The sequence below is a fragment of the Phyllostomus hastatus genome, unplaced genomic scaffold (assembly GCF_019186645.2).
Source record: "Phyllostomus hastatus isolate PE091 unplaced genomic scaffold, TTU_PhHast_1.1 phas_scaffold_755, whole genome shotgun sequence".
Taxonomy (NCBI): Eukaryota; Metazoa; Chordata; class Mammalia; order Chiroptera; family Phyllostomidae; genus Phyllostomus; species Phyllostomus hastatus.
Genome location: NW_025334039.1, coordinates 13392077 through 13404687, shown reverse-complemented (window position 1 = coordinate 13404687; position 12611 = coordinate 13392077). Strand labels below are relative to the sequence as shown.

The following is a 12611-nucleotide window of genomic DNA, read 5'->3' as shown; positions in this document are numbered from 1 at the left end:
ATGTGCCACACAGGGACAGAATCAACTCTAGTTTTACCTTTTCCAGAAAAAGAAATTGTGATAACAAGAGTCAGATAACATTCATTCAAGACATGCATCTATTAAAACTGGTAGTAAAAACAAAAAAAAAACATATTCTCTAAAATGAGAAATTTACTCACTTTTTAAATAAGTTATTTTAGGAGTACAAAACAAATAATATATAAATATTCTCCAACAGGACTCTGTGTCATTAAGTATTCAATGGTTACACTTACCCAGTTTAACTTATTGAACTGACATGAGTAAAAATTACAACTTATTTAAAATTAGTAAGATGAGGAAAAAAGTTAAGGACTGGTGAATAAAAAAGGCCATTTCAGATAGTAGAAGTATGTATAAATTACAGAATTTCAAAAAAAACCTGATGGTTTAGGAAATGCTGAGCAGTTCAGTATTGCCTGTTCCTAAAACAACTGTAAGGAACGAGCTAATGATGCTAAAGCGAGTTTCAAATGTGGAGAGCTTCATTGGATATAGGCTTTGAGTTTTATAATGTAGTGTACTGTTTCCCAAATATTGATTTTAGGGAGTACATAGAAGTTTTTGAAAAAATAAATGTACATATAGTTTGTGACTTTAGGCAAATTTCTATTATTTTATAGATATTTTGGTAGTATTGTATAAGGTCTATACAGTAAGTATCTGGGATTATAATAAGAGAAAGAGACAGTTATTGAAGAAGATACAAAAAACATTGTACATTGGACAATGATTCCTCAGTCCCCTTCAAAGTAGGCACCTTGGGACCTCACACAGTTCTTCCAGTGCCATCAGCAGCCCCATCATATTTTCCTGAATCTCAGCACCCATCTGAAATTCCTTTCTTTCAAAGGTGATTTTAGCTTTGGGAAAAGTCAGAAGCCTTACTGTGCTAAATATGGGCAGTAGGGGGTCTGAGGCACTTGGGTGATTTGATGTTTCACCAAAAAACTCTGCACGAGACGTGATGCATGAGTGGGCACATTGACTTGATGAAGCTGCCAATCAACAGTCACCCATAGCTGCGGCCTTCTGAATCATCTGAATAGTTTCTTTGGAGGAAAATTTGATACAGATTCATTGCTCTACTCTCTCGGTCATTTTGAATGGGACAAGCACTCAGTACACACTTTCACTCAATGGCATCTGCCACCCCCACAGACTAGTATAGTGAAGTTGCCATTATGCACTCCAGTCTACTCTCCTTGGCTGCCAGGTTACACTGATGTCACACAAACCATTTTCCTTATATTAACAATGGTTGGACTTTTTCCAGATAGACTTCATATATTCTACTTTTGAACAAAATGTTTAACTATCTTGTAAAAATAGTAAATGTAAAGAAAATCTTGGTTATATAGTTATACAGTTAGAATGCTGGTATAGAAACATTCATCATGCTGATATTCAAATAACTAAATATTAGAAACTTTTGTATAGCTAATAATAAATCAGTAGAGTTTTTAGGCACATGAATTACATTGTTTAGTGTGTCTAACCCTCTTCTCCCATGATGCAGACACTGGGCAGCAGTGTCCATGGGATCATGGATGAGATGAGACAAATTTGCACAGATCACCAAAGTCCTGTGGAAGAAAAGGGATGGCATGGCCACTCTCTCAAGTGAAGAGCGCCTCAGAGTGCCTCGGCCACTCTCTCAAAAGGAGAGTTCCTCAGAGCACCTTGACCACTCTCTCAAGAGGAGAGCGCCCCAACCCTTGCCTTGACAAGCTTTTATTGGCTTTATAATAGCATACATCAAAGGAGGTTTCATTCATTATACTTAGGTTTGCTTTAGGTAATTACTTTTTACAGATAGCAACAGAAAGGATGTTATGGATTACTTCCTACAGATTAACAAGGAAAAAATGTTGCAAATGCAAGGGAATGATAAGGGTAATTGGTCTGGTTACACTTCAGTCCTTGGGAGAATTAGCACAGACTTCAGGAAGTTACTTTAAAGATATGCAGTAAGCATTTTCTGCCTCAACTCAGGGTGAGGAAGTTTTAGCAAGAGCAAGTCTCAATGCAGCCTAGGAATAATGCAAGTCTGATTTCCCATGGGAAAGCCGATCCACGTGTTTGGCATCCTGCGTGCCACCACGCGCCTATGGGCTTTCCCATAGGGCTGAGCTACATTTGCCACTCCATGCAGATACGTTCCTTACACTCCCAGTTTTCTCTTTCTTTTGATACCTCTCCAGTAAAGATGTAAGGATGGATTGGGATGGGAAGAGTTCAATGTAAATACCCATAAGTGTGTTTATTTAGTGGTATACTGATTTTTGTTTTCACAATATTAAAATTATATCATATACATTATTCTTATGTTGGCTTTTACCGCTTAATATATCATGGATATCCCTCCAGGTAAATATAACTCATTTGTAAATTAATAGTAAATATTTCATTCATAACAGGCTATTACTAAAATTTGTTCAACTATTTTCCTATTTGTTGATAGTACAACCGATTTCAATTTTTCCAATCTACAAACAATTTTATAATAAAATATTTGCACATAATCTCTATGTACTCATGAGTATATTATACCTCCTTTCAATCTCTCTCTCTCCCTCTCTCACACATGCACACAAATATACACACCCCATTCAGGTAGACCTTGAACAATGCACTGGGAGTTGCCTGACATTCACTGCTGGAGAGAATATGACAATAGATATTTCGTAAGCAGGGCTTGTTCCTTTCCTTGCCTCTCTTTCCTCATCTCTGTTTTTCCCTGTTGAAAGTCAAAGATACAAGGTGGGCAAAAGTAGGTTTATAGTTGTAATACAAATAAGTGCTATAATACTTAATAAATAAAAGAAGAATAAAGTTGCATACTCACAATTGGAAACCTACTTTTGCTTACCTTGTGAGAGCTTACATTGATTATATTTTTTCCTACATTAAACACCGTGAATTGAGAGGTAGTGACGTCTCTGACCCTGAAAGTGAATAACCAGCCCACAGAGAGTTCCTGCCATCATTCTCTGAGACATTCTCTACACAGGGTAGAGGTTGGATAGAATGATGTGGAAAGGACATACAAATTTTGATATTTTATAAGTATCAGGTACACTTCTGTTTTCTTCTGCTGTTTTGTGTTTGTGTATATTTCTTTGTTTCAATTCCTTTATGTATTTTTCATCTTTTATTTGTTATCTCTGTGTCCCCTTAATATAATTTTTGTTAGTAAATTTATTTGGGTTTCATGCAGACATTTCTATTAATAGCTCAATATTGTTCACCTATCTTTCTCTGAATTCTACTTGTTCTATTCTGCATATTATTTTTTAAGAGTTTCCTCTTACTATTGTAATTTTTGCTTGTCCACATGTCATACTGAATAACAGATGAGTAGTTTAAAATCTAGCTTATAATTTTCCACTAAGAATTATGTAGGTATAATATTGAATATAAATTAATTCTGTGCTTATGGACTAATTATTTTTCATTTGCTCTTTTATTACCATAAACCACTATCACTTATTTATATTTCCTTTATTATATTACTGATTAGCAAGAGTTTAAAAGAATTGTAAATCACTGGATTTTATTCATCTATTCATTTATTCAATAAATATATGTCAAGCCCCTATATATAGTATTTATAGAAGGTTCTCAATGTATACTTGTTGAATGAATGTGTACAATGTGCCGGGCACTGTCCTAATAGCAGAAACACAAAGATGAATAAGATATGCAAGGTCCTTCTCTAGGGAGCTTTTCTTCAGGGCTGTGTGTGTATATTTTATATTTGTATTTGTAGTGGAATGTAGAGAGTGATAAACAAGTAAACATATAAAGTAATGTCAGCTGATGATGCAGACTAAGATCCAGTGTATCTCTCACTACTCAGGACATTAAATTAATTATGAGGCCTGTATTTTCACTTGCCATTGGTCTGAAACAGGGACCCTAAATAATCTTGTTGTGAGGCAAGACCACACCCAGCTGTCCCTGATCCAGTGATCCCCACTGTCTGCTTCTGCAGGAATGAGACCCAAAAGCTGTCCCACTGCTGCCCCCTGCACAGGTACATCAGCCCCTCCCAGCTTCCCTGTGGGCTCCCAGGGCTCCTTCTCTCCCACCAAGGATGGTAACAGGATGTGCTGCTATCTGGTCAGACAAACACAGGCTCCGACTCACGGATGGAGGCACTGAGTGCTCAGGACGAGTGGAGGTTTGGCACAATGGCTCCTGGGGCACAGTGTGTGATGACTCCTGGAGCCTGGCAGAGGCCAAGGTGGTATGTCAGCAGCTGTACTGTGGCTCTGCCCTGGAAGCCCTGAAAGAGGTGGTGTTTGGCCCAGGAAGTGGGTAAATCTGGCTGGATGAGGTGCAGTGCAAAGGCAGGGAGTCCTCCCTGTGGGCTTGTGCTGCAGAGCCCTGAGGGCAGATAGACTGCAAGCACGAGGAGGATGCTGGAGTGAGGTGCTCTGCTGAGTGAGAGGTCCCAGGAGTTGTGTACTGATTAAAGGAGGTATGACTTTGTACTCAGATGTACTTCCTCAATTAACCTGCTATTCTGTGCTCTGGCTCCAGGACAGACTATTGACTGATCTCCTGTGATAGAAGAGACACTCATATTTTTAGGGGCCTGCTCCATGGAATTTACATATTTCTGGCAAAATTAATCATGTCAGTATAGGAAAGACCTAGTGATTGGGTACTTATAATCCTATAAAGTTGTAGCAACTGTAATGGTCCAAAGCTTTACCAGCTACCATTTTATAAAAATCCCTTAAAACCAGGTTTAGTTTGGGTTGACAAAGCTCAGGGCAGGACCTAGGTTGATCGCATCTTAGAGTTCAGGCACACACTGTATCTGAATGGGATTTCATCGTCTTAAGGACTCTGGAGATGATCAGGATAAAGATGGGTTCTCCTGGGCTTATCGCCCTCTCTAAAACTATATGCATAACCTTCTTCTCTGCTCCTGCAGTAATTCAGGCACAGCTCCTGCCTCTGGCATCTCCTTCTGACTAAGATCCTCTGTAATCTACCAGGGGCTCTTCTCTTTCTGGTCCTTATCATCCTAGGAATTCAGCCTGTGTGAGCAGAGAGCAGAGCCCCACAGTGGACTGTAGGAAGGCTAAGTGATCTGGAAAGCAGTGGGAAGTATATTGTGCTAGTCAGTTTTAATATCAAGATAAGTGCACAAGTATTGATCCTCATCCCATTATCTGGCAAAACTCCACCTTCTCTTCAACAGACTTCAAGATTTGAAAGAAAAGAATCCTTTGAATGGAGTTGCATGTAAAACCGCTCAATAATTTTAACTTCCTTTTAAAAAATTATGACTTCCTTTGTAAATAGTGCCTGTGGAATTCAGTATAGGATAAAGATCAGGGTCAGGCAATGAGGTCTGTCCCAAACAGGCACAGGGCTAAGAACGGGCCCTGGTAGCCCACAGAGGTTTTCTAAGTGTGAGCATTGGAGAGCACTGGACGTTTTGGTTCTTATAAAGGGAACATCTGCAGGTTAGTCTCTACACTCAGTTCACATTCCTCAGTTTTATCTGCTGTCAGAGATGCTCCTAATGAGCTTGTGTACCAGGAGATTGATTACCCTGTAAAAGCAGAAAAGGAGGACTTGTCGGACAGCAGGGGTGGGTTCCATACTTTCCCCTCTGTTCATGAGCTAGCCTTGGGTTATCTTCAGCAAACACAAACCCAACCACCAACTCAGCCTCACACAATCTGCCTCCTCCTAACCCAGGAGCTGAAAGCCCTCTCTCTACAAGTCTGAGGTCTCAAGTTTGTTTCTGAACAATGACACTGGGTCTCCTACTATTGAAAAAGTTTTTCTGAATTTCTGTAATGTTTTTCTCCCTATCAGGTTACCTGTCTGATGACTCAGTGACTAAGCTGCTGTATTTTAGAGGGGACAAGGAGGGGAATAGAGACTCTGACTCTGTTCCAGATAGTAGGTCTTCCCTGGAATGGTGGGGATGAAGAGGAAGAATTTCATCTGAGGAAATTCCTCCTATGATTAGGATGGAAAGGACCCTTCTGGCCAGTTCACAATTTTCCCTCCATCTTTCCACTCTGTGACCACAGAAAAAATATCAGACTGAGTTTCTGTATCCACAGCTACTTCTACTCAGTTACAAACACACATCCAGTGTATTATTATGGATTCAACGGCCATTTTTTTAAACACCTGGCACTGATCATCTCAAAAGTTATTTATCAAGAAATAATATTAGGTAGTATGGTTGAATCCTGAGATAGTATGATATTTGGATAATTCAGTGGATTATGTATATATTGAGATAAAAAATTATTTAAATAAACCCTGAAATATATTGGCATGCTTAGTGCTTATACTTATCAACTACCAGAAGCTCTTATTTATAAGGGACCTAAGAGAGAAGAGTGTTCTCCTGGATCTTCTCCAGATAATAACAATGAACAGCTTTTGGGAGGAAGCATGGCCAGAAGAGTTCCTGGAAAATAAATTCTGAAGTCAACTGAGTTCGAGAGGGGATTAAAATCCAGACCTCCTGTGACTGGGACTAGTGGGATCTCTCTGAGTGACCTGTATCCAGGCTTCCCTCTCCCTTCCAATTCTGTGTCTTTCACAGCTTCAGAAGGCACATGGACAGCCTGGGTTCTCTTGCTCCAAATGCATCCTCCCTCAGTCACCGATATGTATATGTTTTATGTTACAACTTTGTACCATATGCTTGAAAATAGTACCTGAAACTCATCCTTGTCTGTACTTACATCCTCGTCTGTTTTCAGGGCCTTCAGGACAATATGTCAATGCCACAAGAAATGGTTATGATGATGTTGAAGAGTTACCTGTTCCTGAAACTCCTTCTTCCCTTGGAATGAGGGAGAATTATTTTTTCCCAAAAGAGGGAGGTGATGTCTGGTATTACCAAAGAGGTGAGTGGGCAGTGTGGTCTCCAGTAGCCTCACTTCCTTGTGATGGACAAGATGAGTATGGGCCTATCAATAGTCAGTTTTTCTTTACTTGGTTACTTAGATAAGATCAGCTCTTCTATATCCCAGTATATTGTAGCCATTTCATCTCTTCTGAGAAGAGAAACATACTGTGTGCATGTCCACCATCAATTGCTGTACACATCTCTATGAGTTGCAGACGCTTTGTTCCCTGGAGGCTCTGAAAACAGACAAGGACGTAGGTGAAATACCAAAATATGGCTGGACAAGATGATGCCCTAAGTCCCCTCTAATGCAGAGATTCTAACAGCTAATAAATATAAATGCCATATTCCATGATTGTCTCAAAAGTATATATTTGATCTCAATATTCTCAGACATTATTTAAGTGTTCTAAATATTCAAGTATATCAAAATCAATAATATTCTTCTAACATGGTTACTCACTTATACCATAAATCACTAACAAAAGTTATTTTGCTATAAGTTTCAAGCACTATTTTCAAGCATATGGTACAGAGTTGTAACATAAAATATATACATATCAGTGACTGAGGGAGGGTGCATTTGGAACAAGAGAACCCAGGCTGTCCACGTGCCTTCTGAAGCTGTGGCAGACACAGAACTGGCAGAGAGAGAGAAGCCTGGACACAGGTCACTCAGAGACAGATCCCACTAGTCCCAGTCACAGGAGGTCTGGATTTTAATCCCCTCTAGAGCTCAGTTGCCCTCAGAATTTAATTTATTTTATACCTCAAGAAAAAATATATGTTCTGACAATGATTATGGGGGCTCCTTCAGATTGTGAGAAGGAATCTGGAAAGTTTTTAATATCAATGTAAATTAAACTTATAAGCTATTAAAAAAATTTTGGAAGAACCATGTAACCAAATATTTTAAGTTGCATGGCCCACTATTAATGCAGAATATGCAATGGCCTAATTCAGAGTCATAACAACTCAACACTAAAAGGAAACTAAGATAAAATTTTCTCTCAATATTTCAATTGACAAAAACCTTCATTCCCTAGGACTAGACTTTCTGTTTATATGTGAGCATGTGGCCCTGGGCAGCAGGGGGATCTGACTGAGCTGCCTCCTTTCAGCATCTGACAGAGGACCCAGGCTGTTCTCATGAACACTTTGAGGCAGGTTTGGTCTGTTATTGAGGTGTTGAGGCAAGGTCATCTGAGGTGCTCTAGAGAGGTCATTTCCTGCCTCCACTTCTTAAGAAATCAGATCACTGGTATGAAAGAAAGCATCCATGTCTTTTTTTCTCTCCTTGTCATTATTCATCTACCGCCTTCCAAACTGTGGAGATCAAGACAATACTACACAGAGAAGCAGAATCAGTCTAAAGTAGTTCTGTCTAGCCTTTCACACAAACTCTGGGCCCTCACAGATATTTGGTAGCCACTTTATACTAGTCTCCTTCCTCCAGAGGACTCTGTCTTGTCTTTTTGTCACCACTGAAATCTGAATTCTCCTTACTGTTTCAGGCATCTCTCTCCAGTCTCCTAGCGAAGCTGTCAACATTTCGCTGGAAGAGAAAGGGTCCGCTTTGGTCCTGAGACAAGAAGACCCTGGGTATGATGATGTTGAGCTTAGCACCATGTAGCACCATTCTGGGAGCAAGTAACTCTTCAAAGAATCCTCTGTAACATTGTTTTTCAAATAAATGAGAGCCCTGTCTTTTTCCTTACTGCAGAGTTTTTACCTGTACCTATGATGAAAGGAAATTACTCATAATAAATACTGAGCTTCACAGATGAATGGTATTCATTAAGTATCTAGGTATTCTCACCCTGCAAAATTTTAGTCTGCAAACATTCTTCTTTCCTCAAGTGAAATCTGTTGAACAGTCAGTGCTGTCACCTCCCCTCAGACTATGCTCTCACCTTCCTTTAGGATCAGAGAGGCTCACACCTTCCTTAACCAACATAAAACTCAGAAAGCTGGCCCTGAACTGGGTGCTTACTCTTAGGAAGATAAACTCAGAAACACATAACTGAATATTCCAAAATATTTCTCCTCTCTCTAAAACCTAAAAGAGAGGTTCAAAGTGAAGGTTGGTAGGTAGAAGGGAAATGGTGGAGCTCTTCTCATTTAGCTCAAATTTTTATGGATCATTAATAACAAATATCTACATCATAACAATATCTTTTATTCTAACTGACTTTTCTCTTTTCTAGTTATTCCTCAACATCCTAAGTCACTCCATTCTCCATCAAATTGTATATTTTATGATTCATAAAACCTATCATTTTCTATTCTTTTTTAACAGTATCTCTTTTCCATTCTCTTCTCACTGTATTTGTGCAGACACCAAACAATTGTAACCTTCCAATTGCAAGAGCTTTTAAGTGGCCATATTTACTTTCAACTCTTCCTGTCCCAAACGATTGTTACATATTTACTGGAGCTGAATCAAAAGAAAGAGAGAGGAGAGAAGAGAGACAGGCACACCAAACAATGTAGTTCTCCTGCATAAAACACACTACTGATTTGTATCAGCTATACCAAAGTCTCCAAAATTCAGTTATTTGCATGCCAGCATAATGCATATTCCCCTACCTGCATTTTAACTGTATACCTACATAACCAAGATTTTCTTTACATTTACTATGTTAAAAAGATAGGTAAACATTTTGTTCAATAGTAGAATATATATTACTACCAAAAACATCTATAATACAATAGAAATTTTTCTGAACTTCACAAACTATATGTACATTTACTTTTCAAAAACTTCCCATCTGCTACCTTAAATCAAAATTTGGGAAACAGTACACTACATTATAACCCATGAAGCTCTCCACATTTGAAACTCTCTCTCTCTCTTTAGCATCATTAGCTTGTTCCTTACAGTTGTTTTAGGAACAAGCAATATTGAACTGCTCAGCATTTCCTAAACTATCAGATTCTTTTGAAATTCTGTGTTATATATATGTTTCTTCTCACTAAAATGACCTTTTTCACACTACAGTCTCTACCTTTTTCTCCCTCATTTCTCCCGATTTTGAATAAGTTGTCATTTTTCCTCATGTCAGTTCCATAAGTTAAACTGGGTTAGTGTAACCATTGAATACTTAATGAGACAGAGTCCTGCTAGAGAATATTTATATATTATTTGTTTTGTACTCCTAAAATAACTTATTTAAAAAGTGAACATATTTCTCATTTTAGAGAGTATATTTTTTGTTTTTACTACCACTTTTAATAGGTGCATGTCTTGAATTAATGTTATCTGACTCTTGCTATCACAATTCCGAGTTGATTCTGTCCCTGTGTGCCACATATTTCAAACACAAGAGACAAACAGAGCAACATTCACTCTAGCTAACCAACAATAAGCTTTTAGAATCTATGACTTCATTCATTCATCAAATGAGCACTATGACAAATTCACTAATTGATGATCCAAGTTTCTTTTGCATATCACTCTTCACCTCTTTGTATATCTTGTTAGGAATGTTTGACTGGATCTCCCTAAGTGCTAATAATTCCCTGGATACAATCTGAGACTTAATCCCTCAATAATTGTCCTAACTACACAAAATTGAACAAACTTCCCCTTTAAAGAGACTCAGCTCCCACTGAGAGAAAATAAGATTGAAAGAGAAGTAAGAGCAATCTGAGGGTAACCAAAGAGGACGTGGGAGGGGATAATGGCGGGGGGGAGTGGGGAAGGGTTTTCAGGAACAACTGAAAAGGACTCAGGGCCAAAACCAAGGTGGGGTGGAATCAGGGGAGGGAGGTGGGGATGGCTGGGGTTGGGGAGAGTGGTGAGGGGTAAATGCAGACAACTGTACTTGAACAACAATAAAACAACTTAAAAAAGAAAAAATAAAATAAAGAAAGAGAAGTAAGGCCTCTTTACTAACTCAGAATCAGGCTCTGAATAGCAGCATAAAGCAAAGAAAAGCCATGTCATTGAGATCCTGAAGATCCTCTTGCTCTAAAGAGAGTTTGACAGGATGACTTTGCACCAACCTTTGTGTGAGGATGACTTTCCTGTTACCATCTCCTCTGATCTCGGTGCATATCAACCCATTTATGCCAGTGTCAGCTCTGGGCCAGACTCAGGTAGATGGATCTGGAACATCTGGGGAAGATATTTTTTGAGTTTAGGTCTAAATCCAGAAATATAATTTACATATAAAATCAATATCCAAATTAGAGCAAAGGATATAAAGTGAAGGTCTGCAGGATAATGTTCTTGTACTTCCACCCTCTATCCATCAAGAAAAGAACCATACAGAGATAAATGCTTAGCACCTTTCACAACAGTCTGTGAAGATTATGGGATGTGACTAGAGTAAGAAGAGCAGAGGGACTGCAGAGAATTAAGCATGTTAAGTAGAGAGTTAATTTTGGTTTCTGAATTACTACAAAGGTGGTAGTTATTTGTGGGTGTTCCAAAGTTAAGATATTAAGCTCATATCCATTGAAAAATGTTAAAGTACATGTAAATAAAATAGGAAACCTACTCACCACCCTGGAATCAGTAAGTAGTGGAAGAAACAAGAAAAGATATAAAAACAAAATGATTATGTACATTTGTAGATATAAACAACAGGGAAGTTTAGTATTACACTTTACTACCCAGCAATCTCCTCTATTATTAAGGACAAAGTACAAAAATACTATAAAAGGCTAACATAACCAAAATCAAGATATAATACTAGTCAATTACCACAAAAGAACACCTTTATGCTACCTCTTTGTATTCACATTCACTTCCCACCCCACTACACCCCTCTCCCTACCACCTGGCAATTGCTAATCTGTTCACCTAAAGTTTTGTCACTTTGGTAATGTTACATAAATAAAATCACATCACCTTTGGATGGGCCACAACTTTTCTTACTAAGTATAATATTCTCTAGCCCATTTGGGCTGCTGTGTATATCAGTGGTCCATCCCTTTTTATTGATGAAAAGTATTCCATTGTGCATGTTACTTTGAAGACACTGCCACAATGGGCAATATTCCCACCAGCAATGCATGAGAAAACTAGTTTCTCTGCATCTTTATCAGCATTTGATATGATCACTATGACTCATTTTAGCTACTCTGATCGATGTGCAGTAATCAAGCTGTGCTTTTTAATTGGACTATTGGTCCATGTATGTCTAATATAATTATGATACGGTTGGGTTTAGCACTACCATTTTGCTATTTTCTATTCCCTCTCTCTCTCTCTCTCTCTCTCTCTCTCTCTCTCCCTTTTGTTCATCTTTTCCTGCCTTCTTTCTAGTTAATTGAATATATATAATATCTTGGCTTAATTCTTCTACTGGCTTTTTAGCTATATATCTTTACATCAATTTTTTGTGGTTGTTCTAGACATTAGAACATACACCACTATCTTATCACAGTCTCCTCAGAGGTCATACTGTACTACATCAGGTAAAGTATAAGAACTTTGCAACAACATGTTTCTATTTACTCCCATGCTTAGTGCTACTGCTGTCACACTTATCATACCTTGCACATATTTTGATGACTATACTGTATCTTTATGAGTGTTGCCTCAAATCATCATATATGTTTTGTAGGAATTAACAAGAAAATGAGATCTTTCATAGTTTCTCATATGTTTGCCATTTACAGTTCTAATTATTACTTCATGTAGAACTGTTTTCATCCACTATCATTTACTTCTAGCCTG

General features: G+C 38.3%; 1 protein-coding gene across 1 annotated transcript in view; it reads left to right on the top strand.

The window, feature by feature from the left end:
* Nucleotides 1-8691, top strand: part of LOC123810582 (antigen WC1.1-like) — a 156186-nt gene extending 147495 nt beyond the window's left edge. Inside the window, exons 29-30 of the mRNA XM_045826364.1 lie at nt 6774-6920; nt 8437-8691. Of these exons, the coding sequence (XP_045682320.1) occupies nt 6774-6920; nt 8437-8555 (266 nt within the window). The 3' untranslated portion in view covers nt 8556-8691. The remainder of the gene's footprint in view (nt 1-6773; nt 6921-8436) is intronic.
* The last annotated feature ends 3920 nt before the right edge of the window (nt 8692-12611 follow it).